We start from the raw sequence: 24,780 nt of genomic DNA, 5'->3' as shown, positions 1-24,780 counted from the left end.
TCCCTCGGGGGTCACAGGCCCAGGGAGCGGCTCAGCCCCCCACACACCCCAGAACGTGAGGTCTGGTGAGCAGGAGTCGTAAACCGTCTTCCTTTATTTATATTTGCAATATGAAACAGAAGCTCAGCACGGACACACGCACACGCACACGCACGCCAGCCCGGGGCAGGGAGTGGGACAAGGCCACTTGGCAGCGGGGCTGCGACCCCAGACCCTCAGGGCGCAGGGCGGCCCAGCCAAGAGTCAGGGCCTCTGGGATGCTGCCGGGGAGGCCCCTGCTCCCCAAGGCCGGGTCCCTGGGTGGAAGTGCAGGGTCTAGGTGAAGGCACTGCCCCTCCTCGGGCCCCAACGCCCGCCCTCACCAGCCGCCCCCAAGGTGGACCTGAGCTCAAAGGCTGGGTGTGGGCGTGGGTGTCTGCACCAGAGCACAGGACGGGCGTGTGGGCGGCAGCCTCGGGCCCCCAGGTGGCCCGTGGCGTGCTGCTTCCTCTCTGCCCTCCTCCCTTGATACATATATATAATATATAATAGACGTCTCTCTCCTCTCTCTGTGCCACTCTCTATATCTTTATTCCAGGAGGCAAGCTCTGTAATTTCTCTTCTCAGTGCAAACGGGGTGGGTAAGAAGGGGCCTATCTCCCTGGCACCAGCCTCCTGGGAGACCAGAGAGGGTGTGTGGGGCGGGGTGGAGGCAGGAGGTCCATCTGTGGACCTGACCCGCCCCTGCCCAGGGGTCCACGGAGGGGAGGACGGAGGATTTGGCCACCATCAAGACCAGGCAGCTACCTGGGAACAGAGGGGAAGGTGTGTGAGGGTCCGGCAGGCTGGCCCCGCCCCCACCCCGCCCACCCCAGGCTGCACGGTCACTCACTGGGAGCCCACAGCCATGGGCCCTCCTGCGGCCGAGCTGCTGGGCGTCTGAGGAGGCTCCAGGGCCTGGGCACTGTCGGGAGGAGAGGACACCAGAGGTCACTTCCTGCCCCCCGCCAGCCCCACGCCCCACAAGCAGGTGCCGCGCCGCGCCTCACCTCTGGCTTTGGGGAAGCCCCGCGGGCTCGGGGCTCGTTTCCCCCTCTGTGGTCTGGGGGAGCTGGTGGGCCCCAGAGGCTGGGACAGAGGTAGAGGGGTCTCTGGTTGCACTGTGGGTGAAAGGGCAGTGTGGCTGTTGGCACCACCCCCCTGCTCAGCAGCCAACACTCCCTCCCAGGCAGGAGGCCTCCCACCAGGGGCCCCTCCCGCTGGTGGAAGGGCAGAGTGTGTGCTCTGCGCCCCCAGACCTGCACACTGCACAGCCCTGCCTGGGGCAAGACCGCGCTGGCCAGCCACCCCAGGGGAGCCAGACTTGGAGCCACCGGCAGCACGGCCCACACTCTGCTGGCCGACCCCGGGCCACGACTGGTCTGTACCTGCTGCCCCTGTGTAGTCGGCAAAACCAAGAACGGCCCCCAGCGTACAGCGTGAGGCTGGGTGACCCGGAGCACGCTGGGACAGCACCGAGGATGGGAGGGTTCCCCAAGTTCCACCCGAGGGCCAGCAGCCACTGCTTCCCCCCGCTCACCTGTCCAAGGAGCTGGGAGCGGAGCACATCTCGTGGAGGGTGGCCTGGAGCTCCCCGACACTGACCAAGGCCTGGCAGGGGGCTGGAGGGCGGAGAGACGGTCAGCTGAGACCTGGTGGGCTGGGCCCGTGTGCAGGGTGGGGGCACGGCAGGGGCTCACCCGAGGGCTCCACAGCTTTGCTGCCATTTGCGGCTTCCTGAGGTGCTGAGGGGGGTCCGGGGGTCTGAGACCTGGGAGGCAAGAGCACCCCAAGGGCACACGGAGGTCAGTGCTGAGCCTAGGAGAGGACACAGCACCCCCCCCCCCCGCCCCCAGCCGGTGCCCACCTGAGCTGCAGGGCACTGCAGGCAGGGGGCGGGGCCAGGCTCGGCGTGGGGAGGCCATGGGGCTCGTCACGGGGCCCCTGCGGGGCTGGGGGCCCAGCGCACAGCTCCTCCTCCCCGGAGACTCGGGGAGGCGTTGGGGCGTCCGTAGGCACTGGGTCAAAGGTGGCTGTCCAGCTGGGGCCTGGGGGTGGGCAGGAAGACAGTGAGCTCAGCAGCAGGCAGACACCCCCCCCCCCACGTGTCTGCCCACAAGCTGCCCACAACTCACCAGCAGGCCGGGGGCTGGGGCTGGGGTAGGAGGGGGGTCCGGCCCCTCCTCGGGCAGCCCGGCTGTCACCCTCCTCTTCCTCCTCCTCCTCCTCCTCCTCCTCGTCCTCACTGTCTGTGCTGCCTCCACTCCTGCCCAGAAACTGCCCCGTTAGCCAGCTGTGTGGACTGCCTCCCCCTCCTCCCTCCGCAGCCCACGGCCACTGGGCAGACTGCAGGGGGTGGAGCGGCCAGGGACAAAGGGACAGGAGAGGAGGGTGCAGGTGGGAACGCCGGGAGGGGAGGAGGGTGCGGGGTGGGAACGCCGGGAGGGGAGGAGGGCCGGGGTGGGAACGCCGGGAGGGGCTGAGGTGGCCCCTACCGTGCCCTCCGCACAGGCCACACCGACACAGCCACGGCAGCGAGCACGCACAGGCAGGCTGCCAGCCGGGGTCACCTCCCTCCCTCCTTGAACCACTGTCCCGGAGGGCTGACGCTGCCCTCCCCTCTAGCTACAAACTCCTGGAAGGCAGAGCCGGTGCCGCGTCTTCAGCAGAGAACCGCGCCTGGCACACGCCTGGCTCCTACACCGCCGGCTGGACGCTGGCTGCGCACAACTCAGACCCTGAAGAACCCTGGACTCCGGGAAGGGCCGAGCGAGCCCTGCTGCAGCAGTGCACCACGAGGCTGGCTGCAGAGTACACATCTGTGCATCTTCACCCTCAGCTCCCACAGGACCAGGAGCAAGACCAGGAAGACCGCAAGTCTGCTCTCGCCACTCCTGTCCTGCATGCACTGCACTGGAGGTTCCAGCCAGCGCAGCAGCTTAACGCCCTAGCCTGCAGTGCCCGCATCCCATATGGGCACGGGTTCAAGTCCCAGAGGCTCCTCTTCCGATCCAGCTCTCTGCTGTGGCCTGGGAGAGCAGCGGAAGGTGGCCCAGGTCCTTGAGCCCCTGCACCCACGTGGGAGACCAGAAGCTCCTGGATCCTGGCTTAAATCAGCTCAGCTCCAGCCATTGCAGCCATCTGAGGTGTGAACTGGGAGATGAAGACCTCTCTCCCTCTCTGTCTCTACCTAACTCGTTCAAATAAAAAAATAATAATAATAAATCTTAAAAAAAAAAAAAGGCATCCAGGGGCCATCCCTGTGGCGTAGCGGGTAAAGCCGCCACCTGCAGTGCGCCTGGCATTTCATATGAGGGTCAGTTCGAGACCCAGCTGCTCCACTTCTGATCCAGCTATCTGCTGTGGCCTGGGAAGGCAGTGGAAGATGGCCCAAGTCCTTGGGCCACTGCACCCGCGTGGGAGACCCGAAAGAAGCTCCTGGCTCCTGGCTTCGGATGGGCCCAGCTCCGGCCAATTTGGAAGTGAACTAGCAGATGAAAGAGCTCTCTTTCTCTGCTACTATCTAACTGTCTTTCGAATAAATAAGTACATCTTTAAAAAAAAAAAAAAACACTCTCCAAATTGACCTACAGATGCCATGCAATCCGCACCAGCACCCCAGGTGGCTTCTCTGTTAAAGGTGACATGCTGGGGCCGGTGCTGCAGTGCCAGCATCCCATGTGGGCGCCGGTTCAAGCCCTGGCTGCTCCACTTCATGTCCGCTCTCTGCTATGGCCTGGGAGAAACAGTGGAAGATAACCCAAGTGTTCGGGCCCTTGGCACCCACATGGGAGACCCAGAGAATAATCTTGTGGCTCCTGGCTTTGGTCTGCCTCAGCACTGTGGAGTAAACCAGCACATGGAGGAGCTCTTGCTATCTGTCTCTCCCTCTATCTAACTCTGACTTTCAAAACAAATAAATCTTTTTTTTTTTTTTTGACAGGCAGAGTGGACAGTAGAGGGAGACAGAGAGAAAGGTCTTCCTTTTTGCCGTTGGTTCACCCTCCAATGGCCGCCGCGGTAGGTGCGCTGCGGCCGGCGCACTGCGCTGTTCCGATGGCAGGAGCCAGGGGCTTATCCTGGTCTCCCATGGGGTGCAGGGCCCAAGCACTTGGGCCATCCTCCACTGCACTCCCTGGCCACAGCAGAGAGATGGCCTGGAAGAGGGGCAACCGGGACAGGATCGGTGCCCCGACCGGGACTAGAACCCGGTGTGCCGGCGCCGCAAGGCGGAGGATTAGCCTACTGAGCCGCGGCGCCGGCCAAAACAAATAAATCTTAAAAAGAAAGAGGGGCTGACGTTGTGGTGTAGTGAGTAAAGCTGCCGCCTGCAGTGCCAGCATCCCATACAGACACCAGTTAAGAGTCCCGGCTGCTACCCTCCTGATCCGGCTCCCTGCTACTGTGCCTGGGAAAGCTGCAGATGTCGGCCTGAGTACTTGGGCCCCTGCACTCACACTGGGAACCCAAAAGAAGCTCCTGGCTCCAGCCTGGCCCAGCCCAGGCTATTGTGGCATCTGGGGAGTGAACCAGCAGAAGGAAGATCTTGCTCTCTTTCTCTCGCCCTGTAACCCTGCCTTTCAAATAAATAAATCTTAAACAACAACAACAACAACAACCGGCACCAGCACTGTGGCGTAGTGGATAAAGCCAACACCTGCAGTGCTGGCATCCCATATGGGCACCGGTTCAAGTCCCGGCTGCTCCACTTCTGATCCAGCTCTCTGCTGTAGCCTGGGAAAACAGCAAAAGATGGCCCAAGCGCTTTGGCCCCTGAACCTGTGTAGGGGACCCAGAAGAAGCTCTTGGCTCCTGGGTTCAGACTGGCCCAGCTCCAGCTGTTGTGGCCATCTGAGGAGTGAACCAGTGGATGGAAGACCTCTCTGTCTCTTTGACTGTAACTCTACCTTTCAAATAAATGAACAAAATTTTAACAAAAAAGAAGCTAAGATTTAAAAATAAGACCAATCACATTAAAAAAAAAAAAAAAAAAAGGAAGAAGATAGCCCAAGCCCTTGGACCTCTGCACCCACATGAGAGACCAGGGAGAAGCTTCTGGCTTTGGATCAGCCCAGCTCCAGCCATTGCGGCCATCTGGGTAGTGAACCAGCAGATGGAAGCGCCCTCTCTCTGAGCCTCTGCTTCTCTATAACTCTGACTTTCAAGTAAAATAAACAAATCTTTAAAAAAAAGAACAAAAACTTCTGGCAGAAAACACAGGAGTAAAATACTGTGTTGGATCTGGCAATGACACACGTGTGCACACACGTGTGAGGGCGCTCACTGCAGCTCCACTCAGCGTGAAGCCACGGAACCCGCCCGGTCCTGTGACGGCACACCGGAACCCGCCCGGTCCTGTGACGGCACACCGTCTCCGGCTGCGGCTGCAAGTGAGCAAGACGCCAGCATGCCAGTTAGAAGGCTGGGCCTCCTGCACGGAGTGCGGACAAAGAGCCAGGCCCAGAAGTCAGGACAGCACCACCCCAGGGTGGAGGACGGGGCCAGCTGGGGGCATGGTGGGTGCGGGCATGGCCCCGCAGGATCATGGAGGTAACAGAGGCGTCCATCCGGCTGGACGCTCAGAGCTCGCGCACTTGCTTGTACACGCTGCACTTCAGTAAGAAAGCTAAAATTCCCTAATTCCCCACCCAGCAGTCACAGGGCAGAGACGGAACCGCCGGCTGTGAGCTGGCTCCCGCCAGCAAGCACACGTGGCATGAACCCCCTACTCACAGCGACTCCAGGGCCAGCCAGTCCTGGGGCGTCCGCACAGACAACCCACACCCTGACTGCAGAGGGAAGTAGGGAAATAGGTGCTGCTCATGGGAAACCGTGAGAGCGCCACGGGGAGCCAGAGCCAGGGCGCGGAGCCGGACGGGCTGCAGCTGCAGGGCCCGCCTGCCTTCCCAGGGCCCACCCTGCTCCTCCGGTCCCTTTCTCATCTGAACTGGTTTCTGTCACTCAAAATCAAAAGCACTTTTCTCACACACACAAATGCATCTTCTCTCTCGCTCACTCCATCTTGGTCCAGGCCTGGCTGGAGGGGTACTCACCGAACACCAGGGGGCTGGCCCACACGGGGCCCCCGTGTCAGCTGGCTGCCCTGCCAGGCACCGTACTCGCCGTCTGACTCCCCCGAGCCCTGGCCCTCCTCCTCCTCTTCCTCCTCCTCGTCATCGAACTGCTGGATGCGGTCTTTGTAGCAGATCTCGAGCAGGTTGGTGTTGGGCTACAGGTACAGGGCGAAGGAAGGGCTACACCACCTGCAGCCCCTGCGCCCCTCCCCGCCCCGGCCAGGGACAGGCGGCACTCACGTTCTCATCGTCGGCATTGAGAGAGAAGGTGATGTTGGCAGTCTTGTCGAAAGGTGCGCTAGGAGAGCAGGTAGAGACGCACCGTGATCAAAGTGCAGTAGCCAACACGCAGCCAACCCCACTAGCTGGGAATCCCACTATTCCCTGCAATGCATTTGGAACCCCAAACGCCACCCCTGCAGCACTGGCCATCTGCAGAGCTGCCTGATACACACTTAGCTACAGGTGTCCAGAGCATGGGGACCACAGGGATGGCCATGCAAGAAGCCTCAGCTCGGGCCAGCCCCGTTGAGCTGGCATCCCATGCCGGCACCAGGCTGTGGGCATCCTCGGGCAGGGCGCTAACACGCCAAGCCAGAGTCGTAGTATCTACCTCAATGAACGGTCTGCACCATTCTACATACTTCCAGAAATTTCCCCTGGGAACAGGGTGCAGGCTGTGCCAATTCGGTGTTTGTGGTCACTTTAGACAATGTAAGTCACTGGAGACAATCAAACGTGTACCTGCTCTCGATCTACCTGTCCAATTACATTGCTAATTAAGTCTCGCCCAAGGGCAACTGGAATAGAAATCAAAGAAAAACGAAAGTAAAACCCTTCCAAACTCGCTGACGCCAGGCTGTGGCCCGCTCTCCTGGCTCCGCCTTCTGTCTTTAGCGGGAATTTGCAAAGCCGTGCAGACTGGACAGGAGCTGCACTTCTGCAAAGTGAACAGCACGGCCCCACAGGGCACCGACCCCGCGCACCAGGTCCACCAAAGTCACACCCAGCCCGAGCTGAACGCGGAGCCCCCGGCCACGGCCCACCGCCCACCCCGGCCTCCCCACCCAGACCCCAGTGGCCGTTCTTCCTTCACCGCCTGTTTCTATCACATGACAGCTCAGCAGTTAGCTCACAAAAAGTTCATGGATATTAATTTTTTGTGGTCAGGTTGCTTATGGCAGGAAACCGAGAAACAGGAAAAAACTCATGTTCCTAACAGGGAGAGGGAGTTCCATGTTAAAAAAGTTGCTGCTTGGGGCCGGCGCTGTGACACAGCAGGTTAAAGCCCCAGCCTGCAGTGCCGGCATCCCATCTGGGTGCTGGTTCGAGTCCCAGAAGCTCCACTTCCCATCCAGATCTCTGCTATGGCCTGGGAAAGCAGCAGAAGTCCTTGGGCCCCGGCACCCACGTGGGAGACCCGAAAGAAGCTCCTGGCTTCAGGCCAGCTCAGCAGCCATCGCCGCCATTTGGGGAGTGAACTAGCAGATAGAAGACCTGTCTGTCTCTACCTCTCCCTCTCAAATAACTAAAACAAGTCTTTAAAAAAAAAATAAAAGGGGGGGCTGGCAACATGGCACAGGTTAATCCTCCACCTGCAGTGCCGGCATCCCATATGGGCGTTGGTTCAAGTCCTGGCTGTTCCTCTTCCAATCCAGCTCTCTGCTGTGGCCTGGGAAAGCAGTGGAGGATGGCCCAAGTGCTTGGGCCCTGCACCCACGTAGGAGACCAGGAAAAAGTTCCTGGCTCCTGGCTTCGGATCAGTGTAGCTCCGGCCGTTGCAGCCATTTTGGAAGTGAACCAACAGATGGAAGACCTTTCTGTCTCTCCCTTGCACTGTCTGTAACTCTCTCTCAAATAAATAATATTAAAAGAAAAAAAAAATAGGCCGGCACCGTGGCTTAACAGGCTAATCCTCCGCCTTGTGGCGCCGGCACACCAGGTTCTAGTCCCGGTTGAGGCGCCGGATTCTGTCCCGGTTGCCCCTCTTCCAGGCCAGCTCTCTGCTATGGCCCAGGAAGGCAGTGGAGGATGGCCCAAGTGCTTGGGCCCTGCACCCGCATGGGAGACCAGGAGAAGCACCTGGCTCCTGCCATCGGATCAGCACAATGCGCTGGCCGCAGTGGCCACTGGAGGGTGAACCAACAGCAAAAAGACCTTTCTGTCTCTCTCTCACTGTCCACTCTGTCAAAAATAAATAAATAAATAAATAATAAATAAATAAATAAATAAGGGCAGCAGCCCAACGAACACAAAGCAGAATCAGTCACTGGAAGGGAGGGGGGGAACCCAGCCTGGCCACCCATAACCCGGCCTGCACTCCTGGGCCCCACCACCCTGCCTGGTTCCTGGCCCAGAGGCCCCCAAGGCTGAGCTCCAGTGGACACCTGTGTGCCTCCCTCTGCAGGCCTGCACCCCAGGGAAAGCAGATGCAAAGCCAGACCTCCAACACGAGGCGAGCGTACAAGGTCACAGCCGGGGCACACCCAGAACTGGCAGCCACTGCAGGCTGTGTGGGGAAGGACACACAGGTACAGGCGGCAACACACACACGACACGGTGAAACCCCAGCCCCACACAGGTACAGGCCGCAGGCACACACACACACACACACACACGACAGGTGAAGCCCCAGCCCCACACAGGTACAGGCAGCAGGCGTGCGCACACACACACAGGACAGGTGAAGCCCCAGCCCCACACAGGTACAGGCGGCAGGCAGACACACCTACACCTACACACACACACACACACACAGGACAGGTGAAGCCCCAGCCCCACACAGGTACAGGCGGCAGGCGCGCACGCACACACACACGACAGGTGAAGCCCCAGCCCCACACGGGGACACCTACTTCACGCTTTCCTCCTGCTCCCCGAACTCCTCGTCATTGAAGCCAAAATGGTCGATGAAGGCTGAGGTCATGCGCTGCATCTGGAAGTCCATGAAGGCCTGGGAGGCAGCGGAGGCAGGGGTGAGGTGAGAGGTGGGCGGGAGCCGGCGGGCGGCCCTCCCCGCCCCGCAGCCCCGGCCCAGCCCACCTGCTGCAGCACGGCCTCCTCGGGGAAGTTGAACTCCTTGAGCCGGTCGTCCTCGTCATCACTGGAGGAGTGCAGGTGGTGGGTGTTCACCTGCGGAGGGGCGGGAGGGGCTCAGGGCCTGCCAGGGCCACAGACAGGCGCAGGCGGCTACGGGACCCGGCGCCGGCTCACCAGATCCACTGTGTTCTTCTTGTTGGTCTCCGCCAGGGGCCCCGACACGAATGCCTCCCACCGCTCCTGCTGCTCAGCTGGGAGCTCTGCACACGTGGGGACGTGTTGAGGACACACTGCCTTCTCCGCCTCCAGCCCCGACGCCCCACCCTCCGGCAGACCCCAGCCAGGACCCTCACCCTTCAGCAGCCGCCCCAGCTGCTCGGCGTTGGGCCCCTTCTCCGTGTTCTGCACCAGCGCATTGGCCACGCGCGTCAGGTGGCCCATGTAGCCTTTCCGGGGACCGCCTGCAGACCTGGAACGAGGAGAGGCCGTGCTGGATGTCAGAGGAGGCACAGGCACGGCCCCGGCCCCGGCCCCGGCCCCCGCTGCCCCGCACAAGGCCCCGGACACCCACTGCACACGGTCGTTCTCCTCCCAGGACGTCAGGATCCGCTCCACCAGGCGGCAGCGCTGCAGCAGCTGTGAGGGGGCACACGCGTTGGGGGCTGAGCACACGGCGGGGGGGGCCCACTCTGCAGGCCCCTGTGCGCTGGGGAACGGACTAAGCCCCACCCCCAGAACGTGGGTGCCCCCCCCAGCTCCAGGCCAGCCCTCAACTCTCCAGCACCCCTCCCTTCCCTGCCTGTGAGGCCTTGGGTGCCCTCCCCGTCTCCCCTCCACCTGTCCACCTGCACACCCCACTCGCTCCCTACCCCCATTCCGGCGCCAGCAGAGGCTGCCCAACAAATCCCAGAAGGAAGGGCCGAGGGGAGGCCTGGGGAAGGGCACCCAGGGGGGACCTCCCCATCCCCCACAGCGAAGGGAGCAGGCCTGGGAGGGGGCAGTACCCGGGGGGGGGGGGGGAAACCTCCCCATCCCCCACAGCGAAGGGAGCAGGCCTGGGAGGGGGCAGTACCCGGGGAGGGGGGACCTCCCCATCCCCCACAGCGAAGGGAGCAGGCCTGGGAGGGGGCAGTACCCGGGGAGGGGGGACCTCCCCATCCCCCACAGCGAAGGGAGCAGGCCTGGGAGGGGGCAGTACCCGGGGGTCTTCCCCTCCCACCCCCCACAGTGGAGGGTCAGGCCTGGGGAGGGGATGGCCCCGCAGGGGAGGGCAGGAATGGGGTGGGGTGCAGCTCACATGTTTCACTACAGGGTTGGAGACAGGCGTCTCGGGGCTGCTGTCGGGAGGGGGCCCTGAGCTCAGCATGGCGCTCACGCACATTTCCACTTGGGTGTGCAGGAAGTTGTTGAAGACGTAGTGGAAGAAGAGGTCCTGGGGAGGACCGGCCAGTGTCAGAGGCCCCGGCCCTGGCTCCCCGCTCCCGCAGCCCGCCCCCTGCCCGTCACACACCAGCAGGGTGTTGGGCACGTCCAGTGCCAGGAGCTCCTGCGTCAGGGCCGAGTCATTGGCACTCAGGGCGCTGGCCAGGAGCTTGACCACGTGCAGCCGCGTGTTGCCCAGGGGCGGGGCCAGGCTGCCCCACGTCATCCTCAGCGGCTCCAGCTGCAGGTCCAGGGCGGGCTCAGTTCCCATGGCAGCCCTCCCTAACCCCTCACACCTCCCGCTGGGACCACGAATCCCCATGCCCCGGACCTTGGGTGGCTCCAGCAGGAGCTGGTGGAAGCGGGCAAGCCGTGGGCGCAGGGCGTGCAAGGCACCCATGCTGGACGCCGCGCTCTCCAGGGCGCCCTGGGCCAGCAGCTCCAGCTGCCCGTCCACGCTGCTGAAGAAGTTGTTCATGGTCACAGACTCAGACCTGCGGCAGGGACAGGGCAGAGGGCAGTGAAGGCCCCGCTGGCGGGAGGCCCACGCGTGTGCATGGGGCAGGGTGTGGTCAGGGCTGCTCTCCTCTGAGCCCTGCTCAGGAGCGGCAGTGAGGAGGGTGGGCCAGGGGGAGGGGAACAGGGAGCCCACGGTGCATGTAGCGGGGGCCTGCGTGAGCAAGTGGGGTGCAGGGCGTTGCCCACATGGAGGGCCAGGTCCTGTGCTGCACAGCTCTACCCCAGCCCCTCTACCTACCAGCTGCAGGCAAGGCTCGGGCCCCAAGGTGCACATGTGCCCCCGGTACGATCCTGACCACTGCGACCGGGAGCACAGGCACGCGCCACGTGTGAGGCTGTGTGCTGGGCTTTGCACAGTACACACTGCAACCTCCCGTCCAAGGCCCTGGGGAGACCCGGGACGCCCCAGCCCCGCACCTAGGCCTCCTGGGCTCCAGCAGGGTCAGCAGCACCTGGACCCCGCTGACGACGACAGAGGGGCTCTGCTCCCCCTCCAGCATGTTGCTCAGTAGCTGCTCCATCGTCTCCTGCCTGGGGGGTCAGGGAGGGTGGGGTCAGGGAAGATGCAGGGCCCGAGCTCCCCTCCCAGCCCTTGGCACCGTCTGGCAGACCCACTTCTCCAGGGTGGCCAACAGCTGGTCGGGCTCCGGGCCGTCCTGGCCTTGGATCATCTGCTCCCGGCTCAGGCGGATGATGTCGCACAGGGACTGGGACGCGTTGGAATGTTGCTGGGCAGGGCGAGAGGGTGGGGTCCAGGTCAGCTGCTGGCCCCCACGGCCTGGTGCTGGGAACCTCCCAGCAGCCACTCTCCAGTCCCCCAGACACCGGGAAGGACAGGGCAGGGCCACGTGCCGCACAGGAGGGAGCCCCGGGCATCGAAGCTCCCAGCACAGGAGGCACACGGGCCGCCCAGCAGCCCTGCTCACAAGGTGGTGAGCGGGGACCCACTTATGAGCGACGTCCAGACATGGAGCTGAGGGAGGGAGACGGGAGGGCCTGCTAACGGGCAGCTTCTCTCTGCAGCAATGACACGTTCTGCACCTGCCGTGCCGACAGCAATCCACTAAAGCCACGACTACAACTAAGTGGAGGAGCCCACGGTGCCTCATTTACTTCTCCAAGTAACCACAGAAGATGTCACGGGACTAAAGGGAGGCACGGAAGCACAGGCAGAGCTCAGCATCCTCCCAACAGCGCAGTCGGGATGGGGCCTCCTGGTGCCTGCCCCACAGCTCACAGCAGACGTCCGGGCCTCAGCCTCACCGGCCTCAAGAGCTGCGACCCTGCTCTGTGACCCCCCCGGGCACGGGCCGGGGCTGGGCCAGCCTCTGAGCTGTGTCCCTGCTCTGCGACCCCCCCGGGCACGGGCCAGGGCTGGGCCAGCCTCTGAGCTGTGTCCCTGCTCTGCCAGCCCGAGACACACTGCTTCCAGGGACCCCGGGGGCTGACGTTCTTGGCACGGGGTGGAGGCGGCTGGGACCCAAGGTGGGGAAACTCGAGTGTGGGGTTGGAAGCGGGGCCTCGGGGGACTGCGGAGTGGAGTCCGGAGGACAAGTACAGGGACGAAGCTAAGTGGCAGGAAGGGGGGGCCCGGGCGGGCCCTCCAGCTCCTCGGGGAGACGCCCAGGGTCCGGGTACGGGAAAGGGCACCTGTGCGTGTGAAGCCCCAGCCCTCCATGCCCCTTGCCCACCCATGCACCCCCCAAGGGCAGGGCGTGCGAGTGCACTACCAGCTCAGCGGAGCGCAGCAAGGCCCACACTCACATTGTCATCCTTCGACGGGTGGATCTGATCAATCAGCCGCTGGACAATCTTCTCCTCATTGAGCCACTGGGGGCGAGAGGCTGCGTGAGGCTCCTCCTGTGCACCTCCCGCCCCGCCCCGCCCCGCCCCGCCCCGCGGCCAGCCCCCTCACGTTGACGACGTCCTGCCGCAGCTGGGGCCGCTCCACACAGGTGAGCAGGCGCAGCAGGAGGTCCATGATGGCTGAGGTGCCGATGTGCCGCAGCAGCAGGTCCACGAAGTCGTCTTTCTTACGCAGGAAAGACACCAGCTGCGGACACGGGGCCGTGTCACGGCACCAGCCTAGCCCGCACCACCCGCCGGGTGCCAGCTGTGGACACGGGGCCGTGTCACGGCTCCGGGCCAGCCCGCACCGCCCGCCAGGGTGCCGAGGGGGACACAGGGCCTGTCACGGCTCCGGGCCAGCCCGCACCACCTGCCAGGGTGCCGAGGGGGACACAGGGCCTGTCACGGCTCCGGGCCAGCCCGCACCGCCCGCCAGGGTGCCGAGGGGGACACAGGGCCTGTCACGGCTCCGGGCCAGCCCGCACCGCCCGCCGGGGGGGGAGGGGGGGCAGGCACCTGGTCGGTCTTGCGGTTGATGAGGATGCCCATGACCTTGCTGAAGAAGCTGGCCAGCAGCGGGTTGAGACTGCTGCCGCTCTGCAGGAAGCCGTAGAGCCGGTTCAGGAGGGACTCGTCAGCGCCGAGGGCGTCGTTGATCTGGGGCACATCCGAGGTCAGGATCTCACAGGCCACGCTGGGGTACCTGGGAGGCGAGTGCCAGGTGGGAAGGAGGCCCCACCGCATCCCACAATGGGGCAGGCAAGCAGAAGGCACGCCTGTCCCACAGGCAGAGCTGCCTCCACTCCAGGCCAGCGCTGCCCGAGCGGCTCAGAGCCGAGGGCCGGTGCAGAGCCCCCAGACAGGCAGTCTGCAGGCAGAGGTCCTGGCGGGACCGGAACGCCGACTCCCGTGGCAGGGAAGCAGTGATCTGCTCCCGGAAGAGACCAGCGGGCTTGCCAGAGAGGCTCGCGGAGAACAGCCGGCCTGCATCAGCTGTGGCGGAGAGCCGAGCAGCCTCCTGCGCCAGCATCCCACATGGACATCGGTTCGAGTCCCGGCTCGCTATCAAGACCCCTCTTTCTCCTCGGTGTGTAACCCTGCCTTCCAAATATAAAAATCTTTAAAGACTTGTTTATTTATTGGAAAGTCAGAGTTACATACAGAGAGACAGATCTTCCATCTGCTGGTTCACTCCCCAAATGGCCGCAACAGCTGGAGCTGGGCCAGGCCAAAGCCAGGAGCCAGGAGCTTCTTCGGGATCTCATGTAAGCACAGGCCCAAGCACTTGGGCCACCTTCCACCGCTTTCCCAGGGGCATCAGCAGAGAGCTGTATTAGAAGTAGAGCAGCCAGGACTCAAACCGGCACGGCAGGGGTGGCTTTACACCAGCCCCAGTAAATAAATCTTTAAAAAAAAAAAAAAAGCTGGCCTGTGACACAGCATCCCATATCAGAGCACCAGCTCAAGGCCTGGCTGCTCCATTTCTGGTCCAGCTCCCTGCAAATGCAGTGGAAAGCACTGAAAAAAACCACCCACGTCCTTGGGCCTCTGCCACCAACACGGGAGACCGCCGGAGGGCAGGCTCCTGGCTTCAGCCTGGCCCAGCCCCGGGCACTGCAGACATCTGAGGAGTGAACCAGTGGATGACCGCTCTGCCGCTCTACCTTTCACGTAAGTCTTTACAGAGAGACAGACCCAGGCGCAGCCAGGGGCTCACTTGTAGCGCAGTCGCTCCTCGCCGCTGGCTGGCGGCTCCTGGGTGACCCAGGCCACCATGGCCTGCAGGTGGGGCGGCTGCAGCAGGAAGTCCAGCAGCTTGCGGTTGACGACCTTGCACTCCTGCAGCACGTCCTCCTCGTCCAGCAGCTCGGGCAGACTCAGGTCCTCCCGCTCCAGCAGTGTGTCCAGGTGTGAGCTTGTGTGCAGGTCAAACTTCCAAAACATGGCGCCCTGCAGACAGGGACACAGAGCACACCACACGCTGGGGGAGCCCCCGCGTCCCCTTCCGCGGCCTCTGGCCAGGCTGCGTGCTAGCTCAGCACTCCCACTGAGCACCAGGCCCTGCTGCCAGGACACCCCCCACCGCCCTCCCTCTCCAGCCTCCGCCCAAGGGGTCCCTTTGTATTCAAGACCCGCTGTCCGGCCCACCTCTCGGCCCAGGCCTGGTGAAGCCCTCGGTGTGGACCACACAGGGCTAGAGGAGAGGCCAAACACTGTGCAGAGTTTCCCGGGCCCCGTCCCCAGGAGGCCTGTGTGCACCACCCCTCATGTGGGCAGGGGCTCCAGGGACGGGCCTGATCCTCCGACTGCAGAGTCACTCCAGGCTCTACTTGCTGATCAGATCCAAAGGCCCCATGGCACCCAGCACGTGGCTGCCGTCTGGCCCAGCAAATCCCCTGGGGCCCACGTGCGGTGCAGGGAGGTGGCAGGGGCAGAGAGGAAGTGTGCGCAGCCTGCAGGCTGTGGCGGTTGCCTGGACACCGCACCACACAGCACACAAACACCCGGATCATCCTCACCGCCCGGTGCCCAGGCCAGGGACGAGGAGGAGAAGCTGGGGAGTTCCCAGAACAGGATAAAGCGAGGCAGGAAAACAGTCGCGGTGAGGCGAGAACAAAGCGAGCTCAACACATGGCTCAGTCCTCCCACCCGGGGACACCTGGCTCCACAGGCACTAACAGGCAGCAGCAGCAGCGGGGCACCAAGCGGGCGCCAGGCGGCACTGTCCTGAGCCCCCGCGCAGACGGCAGACCCTGCTCTGCAAAGGCCCCGGCACGACCGCCCCAAGTCACGGCCAAGGTCGCTGCTTCCCCCCTCGTCCGTGCCCACACCTCCCCGTCCAGCAGGCGTCCTCCAGGTCCGGCTGACCTGGTGCCGGAGAAGAGGACGTCCATGCCGGAGGGGGGGGGTGTCAGCTCCGTCATGGCCTCCTGAGCCCGTCCCTTCCAGCAGGCGCCAACGCCCAGCTCAGTCCTGCCTCCCCTGAGGACAGGGAGGCCCAGGCCCCTCCCTCCCCTCCTCTCCCCCTCCTGGGGCAGTCCTGTCACAGCCCAGAAGGCCCTGGGTCTGCACGGATGGGGCCTCCCTGACACGTCCCCCTCGATGACACGGTCGGCTGTGGGGACCGCTGCTAAGCCTCCACGGCGTGACGGCACCGGCACTCGCAGGCACCCTCCAGGGAAAGGCGGGTCCGCTCACATCCTCGCCTGCACTCCGACTCAGCATCCTGGGAGGCACGGGTGAGGGCTACAGTGCTTGGGCCCCTGCCACCCAGGTGGGTGGAGCTCCTGCTCCTGGCTTCCGCCTGGCTCAGCCCTGGCTGCGGCAGGCATTGGGAGAGAATCGATGGATGGAAGGCATCTTCCCCTCTACCCTGCCTTGCAAGCAAGTGAAAATAGACATTTTAAAAAACTTGTGGGGCCGGCGCTATGGCGTAGCAGGTAAAGCCACTGCCTGCAGGGCTGGCCTCCCATATGGGCGCCGGTTCGAGTCCCAGCTGCTCCTCTTTCCATCCAGCTCTCTGCTGTGGCCTAGGAAAGCAGTGGAGGATGACCCAAGTGCTTGGGCCCCGGCACCCACATAGGAGACCTGGACGAAGCTCCTGGCTCCTGGCTTCAGACTGGCGCAGCTCCGGCCACTGTTCATCAGGGAAGTGAACCAGTGGATGGAAGACCTCCCTCCTTCCCTCTCTCTCTGCCTCCTCTTCTCTATGTAACTCTGACTTTCAAATAAAATAAATAAATCTTTAAAAAAAACTTTCTATAAAGAGAAAAAAGAAAGAAAAACACGCACTGCAAGCCGTTCCCCAGAGCCTGAGCAGGATCAGCCTCCTCCTTCCCACCCGGCACCAGGCTCAGCGCCTCTCGGGCCTGTCCCCACGGCAGCCAGCTAGACCCCCGCCGGCCTCTCTGCGCTCCCACATCGCCCCGCGGCAGCCAGCTAGACCCCCGCCGGCCTCTCTGCGCTCCCACATCGCCCCGCGGCAGCCAGCTAGACCCCCGCCGGCCTCTCTGCGCAGCTAGACCCCCGCCGGCCTCTCTGCGCTCCCACATCGCCCCGCGGCAGCCAGCTAGACCCCCGCCGGCCTCTCTGCGCTCCCACATCGCCCCGCAGCAGCCAGCTAGACCCCCGCCGGCCTCTCTGCGCTCCCACATCGCCCCGCGGCAGCCAGCTAGACCCCCGCCGGCCTCTCTGCGCAGCTAGACCCCCACCGGCCTCTCTGCGCTCCCACATCGCCCCGCGGCAGCCAGCTAGACCCCCGCCGGCCTCTCTGCGCTCCCACATCAGCCCACGGCAGCCAGCTAGACCCCCGCCGGCCTCTCTGCGCTCCCACATCAGCCCACGGCAGCCAGCTAGACCCCCGCCGGCCTCTCTGCGCTCCCACATCAGCCCACGGCAGCCAGCTAGACCCCCGCCGGCCTCTCTGCGCTCCCACATCAGCCCACGGCAGCCAGCTAGACCCCCGCCGGCCTCTCTGCGCTCCCACATCACCCAAGCCCTGCCCTGGCCCCGACAGAGCACACGTGCTCGCTTTACACATCCAGAACCTCGGCGGCAGCACCCCAGTAACTGCTCGCCTACCATCCTGGGGGCTCCCGAGAGGCCCTCCCCAACCAGTCAGGCCACAGCAGCCCCCAGGGTCCCCCAGGATGTGCAATCCACCTGCTCCCAGCACACACAGCACAGCACTGTGCGCCCACAGGTCTCAGCGCTTCTCACTCCAAGCAGCCAGCACAGAACCAGCCCGCCTTCACCAGGCACACACCCCGCCGCCCCCCATCACCCAGAGACGGCGTGGGGCTGCTCCCACAGCCCGTCCCTGGGGGGAACCTCCTCTGCACTCTGGCCAGAGCCACTCCCCGCCTCCCAGTGTACTCTGGCTGTCGCAGACCCGGCTCACGGCCCGACGGCAGGGTGGTGGTGGGGTGTTCCTGCTCTGGGTGCACGGGGCCAGAATAATCTGAGGGGCAACCGCCAAGCACGTCGTGGCTGCCACCTTCCGGCCAGGGCCGGTGCTGTGCGCGGCGCGGTGAGCACGCAGCCTCTGCCCGCGTGGAAGACGCCTACACCGCGGCAGGCCAGAACGCTGAGAGCCATGCTTGCTGTTGGTCACTCACGTAACACGTCCAGCACAGGCCACTCCAGAGACAGGAAGTAGGTCAGAAATGCTCGCGAGCTCGAGTGACTGGTCATGGACACAGGGTTTCCTTTTGGTGTGATAAAACAGAAGTTCTAAAATCAACTGCGGGGCTGTTCCACAAGCCGTGGCCCTAAGGACCTGGGCAGCACCTAAACTCTCAACCTCGGGCCACTCTGAAGACAGGGCAGGCTGGGAGGACCGACTGCAACTGCTGGTGATTATCCACAGCCTATACACACAGCAGACACCAGCTCTCGGCTCGGAACAGAGCAGGTGCAAATGCGGATGAACCGGGAAAAACCCTCAATCCACTCCCAACCCGCCATGGCCTCGAGCCCTAACTTGGCTCCTGTCTGGCAATCCCGCGGAACTCTCCAGAAACTCAGAGAGGTGGGTCCTTCTCTACCCAGGTGGTCCCGACACAGCAGGGGCTTGGCCCCGCTGGGCCCCGCCCCAAGGGCGATGGCACCAACAGCAAGAGCAGGAGACTCCTCATCTGCTTTCCTCCCTCCACCCCCCACCCCCACCCCCACCCCCACCCTTCAGCAACTTCAAGAAAACGGAAGTGACTACTACTGGTTTTTAGTGCCGTTTGAAAACCATGACTCCAGCTGCAAAAGGAAGAGGAAACTGAACTCGACAAAAGGAAGCCATTAAAAACGAAAACTGCCTCCGAGCTCCGTCTGCCAGCTCTGCTCCAACAGGCTGGTCTGGGCCTCCGACCCCGGTTCTCTCCTGGGCCCCCCAGGAGCCTGCCCGCCCCTTCCCCAGCTTAGACAGCGACAAACCGCAGCCCCACTGTTGCTGCCACCACCCGTCCAAGCCTCACGCCGCCTGCCTCGGAACCACAGGCCCAGCCTTCGCCTGCCAACCCTCCCTCACCTGCCCGGAGCCCCCAGCACCGGGACACGCAGGTCGAGGCACAGAGGCCGCTGGGAAGGCCTCCAGGGACAGGAGCTGCGCGGCCTGGAGGGTCAGTGAAGGCTCCAGCATCAGGACGAGCCCCAGGCTGGCCAGCACCCTTGGGGACAGAACCTACCCTAACAATCAGACTGGCCGGCTACCAGCGCCCTAAAGGGCCTGGCAGTTCAGACAATGAGGCGGGACCACGTCCCTCTGACGTGCCCCGACCCGGTCAGCTTCTGGCTGACTGCAAAGAGGGCTGGGGACCCTCAATTGCCAGGACAGGGTAAATCTAACAGCAACCCCACCACTCTGAGCAGGCAGAGCACGACGCCACCCAGCAAGGGAGGCTTCAGGGAACCTCACAGAGAGCGGCCTGGCAGCCCCTGGAGGGCATCTTGCTCAGACCCCAGAACCAACCCAGGGAGGCAGCAGTTCCGGCCCCATCCCAGGGAGCGACACGATTAGGAAATGGAAGTTTTGGGACATTTGGCCAAGGACTGGGAAGAAGGCTTCAATGCCGACATTAGGATCGGTCTCTCAGACTGCGGCCCAGCAGGCAATGCTGCCACCTACAACGCCCGATCATATGGGTGCTGGTTCAAGTCCTGGCTGCCGCATTCTGACCCAGCTCCCTACTAATGCCCTGGGAAAAGCAGTGGAAGATGGCCCAAGTGTTGGGTCCCTGCACCCATGCTGGAGACTTGGGTGAGGCCACCGGCTCCAGCCTGGCCCAGCACGGGCAACTGGGGACATCTGGGGAGTGAACCAGTGGATGGAAGATCTGTCTCTCCCTCTCCTTGTAACTCTTTCAAAATAAATAAATAAATCTTTAAAAAAAAAAAAAAAGAAAGAAAAGGGAAAAGATAAGACCAGCAAATAGTTTTGAAACAGCCCTTGGAGAAGCAGGGAACAGAGTGTCCCACCGCGATCAGAGGTCAGAAAGGCTGGGCCTGGCCTGGCCTCACCAAGCACAAGTCTGTGTGGCACAGACCAAGGACCTGGCCCCCCTGGGGAATACCTCCCCGACGGGGTCACCGCAGGGCAACACTGCTGGAGGAGAATCCCTGGAACAGGCACGCAAAGGGCAAACCGCGGCAGCTGGCACGTGGTGCAGCCGCTGAGGGCCCCCGTGGGCCCCGCGGCCTTGCCGGAGAGCTGGGGCCAGTCCCAGCTGCTCTGCCTCCAACACGGCTCCCTGCTGACGCGCCCGGGAGGCAGCAGGTGGGGGCCCTGCTGCCCACGTGGGAGGCCCGGCCAGAGTTCCAGCCCCCGCTGTCGTAGGCATCCAGGCGGCGAGCCAGCAGACCAAGGGTGCCGGCCACTCTGCCCTTCACAGACTTCTCAAAGGAAGGGAAAACCATGGTCGGGCACGGCCAGGGCAGCAGGCCCCACCAGGCCAGAGCTGGGCGACCCTGGGCGGGTCTCTGGCCTCAGCACGCCACACGTGACTGCTCTCGGCTCCATCCACTTTCCCTCACAGCTCTTGAGCCTGGCTAGCTCCTGCTGGGTCCTAGAGACTTCTGCACAGATACCACTTCCTCCAGGAAGCCTCCCTCGACTGCACAAGGCGTCCACTCCACGCTGCTTCTACAGCACCCTGTGGTCACCCTATGATGGCACTGAGCCTCAACTCTGCCCCCCAGAGGAGGCACCAAATCCCAGGACCCAGCAGAAGGCCAGGTCCACAGCATCGAAACCACGGGAATGTGCAGTCCGGGGGGTCATCCGCTGAGCTCACCCGGCCACAGAGCCTGAAACAAAAGTGAGGGGTGGGAGACGGTAATGGAAACAAACAGGTGATCCCCCAGACACAGCCGAAAAGATGGACGAACGTCCAAGTCACGACAGTGCACACAGCACACAGCAGCTGACAGGTCCCGACAGTCACGAAAGCCAACGCCTAACACCCAGCAGCAGAGCCCCAGAGCCCCGCTGCCATCCGGGGCTCCAGGGGCTGGGGCACAGCCTGTCGGGTGACGAGCAGCATCTCCGGCCTCCGCGCTGGGCATGGGCAGCACCAACTCCAGATAACTGAGCATCTTCTGTGCGCCCCGGGGGCACAGGGCCGGCCACCAGCCAGGGCAGCGGCTCCTGCAGCCTGCGGGCGTCTTGGGTCTACGTCGCTCAAGGCACCACGACCCGCCCTGTGCGGACGGCAGGCCTCTTACTCCCACTCCCAGCAGAGGAAGCGGCGCACCGGAGGCAGAGGCGGGAATCCGGCGCAGCGTCTGACAGGAAGCCCTCGCGGCCTCCTCACGGCGCCTGTCCCAGAAGCAGAGCCGCGTGGCCCCGCCTCCTTCCACAAAAGGACCCACTCGGGGCGAGCCAGCGTGCACGGGGCTGTCACCGCCGGCAGGCAGGGCACACGTCCACCGCACAGGCTCAGCACCCAGCTACCGGCCCCGGGCTACTCCTCGCCACATCCACCTCTCCCCGTCGTGGCCAGGATCTCACGGCTCTGAGCCCAGCACCGATGGGACAGACAACGCGGCTTCCCTTCCAGAACCTTCCTCCTTCCGGGCAGGTGCTCAGCACAGCCCCGAGTTCCTGTGCGCGCGCCGGTGGGCTGGCAAGGCCCGGGCCGTCACCTTCACGAATCTGCACGCGCCGCTCCTCCCGGGGAGGCTGAGCCTCCTGCCGCTCTCCATGTGTCAGCCCCCGCTCAGCCTCCCATCCGGCCAGTCTCACCAGTCCTGCGCGCTGCGCCACCCCGTCACAACACGGCAATTGTGACAGTCCAGCTACACCTGTCTCCCCAGGGCAGGGCCTGGGGGACACCTTCCTCTGGGAGCCCGGACAGGCTGCCTGCCCAGGCCTCAGCTCACAGGACCGGATCCAAGTCCCTCCTCGCGAGCAGCCAGACAGCCGGGCAGAGAGGCAGGCTCCAGGTGGAGGCTAAGCTTCAGCGGCGGGGTCAGGCGGGGGCGGAGGGCAAAGGACCAAGCATGAACCGGGAGGTGGCAGCCCCGGCAGCAGGGCCCAGGTGGATGACTGAGCAGAGACGGGCCTGGGGGAACTGCGGGCAGACGGGAGAGACCCAGGGGACGGCGGGAGAGAGAGCGGGACCCAGAGGCCTGGGGGGCTGAGGGGAGGGCTGGAGACTTGGAGGGACTGAGGGGAGAGACCCAGGGGACGGCGGGAGAGAGAGCGGGACCCAGAGGCCTGGGGGGCTGAGGGGAGGGCTGGAGACTTGGGGGGACTGAGGGGAGAGACCCAGGGGACGGCGGGAAAGAGAGCAGGACCCAGAGGCCTGGGGGGCTGAGGGGAGACCCAGGGGACGGCGGGAGAGCGAGCAGGACCCAGAGGCCTGGGGGGCCGAGGGGAGGGCTGGAGACTTGGGGGGACTGTGGGGAGAGACCCAGGGGACGGCGGGAGAGAGAGCAGGACCCAGAGGCCTGGGGGGCTGAGGGGAGACCCAGGGGACGGCGGGAGAGCGAGCAGGACCCAGAGGCCTGGGGGGCCGAGGGGAGGGCTGGAGACTTGGGGGGACTGAGGGGAGAGACCCAGGGGACAGCGGGAGAGAGAGCAGGACCCAGAGGCCTGGGGGGCTGAGGGGAGGGCTGGAGACCTGGGGAGACCGAGGGGAGAGACCTGGGGGGCCGAGGGGAGAGGCCTGAGACCTGGGGAGACCGAGGGGAGAGGCTGAGACCTGGGGAGACCGAGGGGAGAGACCTGGGGAGACCGAAGGGAGAGACGTGGGGGGCCAGGGGAGAGACCTGGGGAGACCGAGGGGAGAGACCTGGGGAGACCGAGGGGAGAGGCTGAGACCTGGGGAGACCGAAGGGAGAGACCTGGGGGGCCAGGGGAGAGACCTGGGGAGACCGAGGGGAGAGACCTGGGGGGCCAGGGGAGAGACCTGGGGAGACCGAGGGGAGAGACCTGGGGGGCCAGGGGAGAGACCTGGGGAGACCGAGGGGAGAGACCTGGGGGGCCGAGGGGAGAGACCTGGGGAGACCGAAGGGAGAGACCTGGGGGGCCGAGGGGAGAGACCTGGGGAGACCGAAGGGAGAGACCTGGGGGGCCGAGGGGAGAGACCTGGGAGACCGAGGGGAGAGACCTGGGGAGACCGAGGGGAGAGACCTGGGGGGCCAGGGGAGAGACCTGGGGAGACCGAGGGGAGAGACCTGGGGGGCCAGGGGAGAGACCTGGGGAGACCGAAGGGAGAGACCTGGGGGGCCAGGGGAGAGACCTGGGGAGACCGAGGGGAGAGACCTGGGGGGCCGAGGGGAGAGACCTGGGGAGACCGAAGGGAGAGACCTGGGGGGCCAGGGGAGAGACCTGGGGAGACCGAGGGGAGAGACCTGGGGGGCCAGGGGAGAGACCTGGGGAGACCGAGGGGAGAGACCTGGGGGGCCAGGGGAGAGACCTGGGGAGACCGAGGGGAGAGACCTGGGGGGCCGAGGGGAGAGACCTGGGGAGACCGAGGGGAGAGACCTGGGGGGCCGAGGGGAGAGACCTGGGGAGACCGAAGGGAGAGACCTGGGGGGCCGAGGGGAGAGACCTGGGAGACCGAGGGGAGAGACCTGGGGAGACCGAGGGGAGAGACCTGGGGGGCCAGGGGAGAGACCTGGGGAGACCGAGGGGAGAGACCTGGGGGGCCAGGGGAGAGACCTGGGGAGACCGAAGGGAGAGACCTGGGGGGCCAGGGGAGAGACCTGGGGAGACCGAGGGGAGAGACCTGGGGGGCCGAGGGGAGAGACCTGGGGAGACCGAAGGGAGAGACCTGGGGGGCCGAGGGGAGAGACCTGGGGAGACCGAGGGGAGAGACCTGGGGAGACCGAGGGGAGAGACCTGGGGGGCCGAGGGGAGAGACCTGGGGGGCCGAGGGGAGAGACCTGGGGAGACCGAGGGGAGAGACCTGGGGGGCCAGGGGAGAGACCTGGGGAGACCGAGGGGAGAGACCTGGGGGGCCGAGGGGAGAGACCTGGGGGGCCGAGGGGAGAGACCTGGGGAGACCGAAGGGAGAGACCTGGGGGGCCGAGGGGAGCAGACAGGGGACGGGGGCGGCATGGGACAGCCCAGCGGCGACAGGGGTGAGGGGACCCCGGGAACGCAGACACGGAGCCGGGGCGCTCACCTGCGCGGGGGGGCGGCGGCTCCTCGCACTCGGGGCTCATCGGGGCGCCCCCCCCGCCCCGCCGCCCGAGGCTGCGGCCCCTGCTCCGGGGCCCGGTGTGTGGGGGCGGGGCGGCGGCGGGGCCCGCGCACGCGCGCTCGGGGCGGGCGGCCTCAAGCGTCGAGTCCCGCGGAGTTCGCGGTCAGCGCCGGGAAGGGTCCGGGCGGCTCGCGGGGCGGACGCGGGGGCCTCGGCGGCCCACGGGCGAGGCGGCGGGGGTCAGCTGGGCCGCGCGGGCCGCGCAGGCGCCTCGGCGGGGGACGACGGAGGAAGTCACCCCGGTGTGGTCCGCCCAGCCCGGCGCGCTGCTGGAGGCGCTAACGGCTTCGTCCGCCGTCCGAGGGCACCGCAGTGTTGAAGCCGAGCCCCGCTTCTTGAAGTCCCCGCTTCCGCACGCCCGCGGGTCGCCCCGGCTCCCGCAGCCCGCTCAGGGCCTCCGACGCCCTCCTCCCTCCGCCACTATCCCACAATCCCCGTAGCGCAGGAGACGCACAGGCCCCGCCCTCCCGCGCTCGTCGCGCTGCGCAGGTGCGCCGAGGACATGGCGCCTGGGCCCCGAGTGCGCGTGCGCCCGGGCCCCGGCGGCCTCCCCCGCCCCGCCCGAGCCCCGCCCACCCCGGAACACCGCCGCAGGTGCGCCTGCGCCCGTTGGTGCCAACGGCCTCCGGCGCGACCGCGGACGCGCCAGTGCGCAGGCG

General features: G+C 64.9%; 1 protein-coding gene across 1 annotated transcript; it reads right to left on the bottom strand.

Annotated features, from left to right (window-relative positions):
• Positions 1–76: 76 nt before the first annotated feature.
• PPP6R1 (protein phosphatase 6 regulatory subunit 1) lies at positions 77–24,137 on the bottom strand. Its single transcript, XM_062177665.1, has 24 exons — positions 24,044–24,137; positions 14,638–14,870; positions 13,437–13,623; positions 12,988–13,125; positions 12,837–12,902; positions 11,688–11,800; positions 11,490–11,603; positions 10,885–11,047; positions 10,642–10,794; positions 10,429–10,563; positions 9,703–9,767; positions 9,485–9,600; positions 9,306–9,391; positions 9,135–9,224; positions 8,948–9,045; positions 6,333–6,390; positions 6,072–6,247; positions 2,154–2,284; positions 1,886–2,066; positions 1,719–1,789; positions 1,559–1,640; positions 1,029–1,139; positions 872–943; positions 77–786 (listed from the first exon to the last, which is right to left on the bottom strand). The coding sequence occupies exons 2-24, from the start codon at positions 14,862–14,864 to the stop codon at positions 783–785; spliced, it is 2,637 nt and encodes an 878-aa protein (XP_062033649.1). The 5' UTR covers positions 14,865–14,870; positions 24,044–24,137; the 3' UTR covers positions 77–782.
• Between the last annotated feature and the right edge of the window lie 643 nt (positions 24,138–24,780).

The sequence above is a fragment of the Lepus europaeus genome, chromosome 19, assembly GCF_033115175.1.
Source record: "Lepus europaeus isolate LE1 chromosome 19, mLepTim1.pri, whole genome shotgun sequence".
Lineage (NCBI taxonomy): Eukaryota > Metazoa > Chordata > Mammalia > Lagomorpha > Leporidae > Lepus > Lepus europaeus.
Note: the sequence above shows the minus strand (reverse complement) of the source record. Positions and strands in the feature narration are given on the sequence as shown.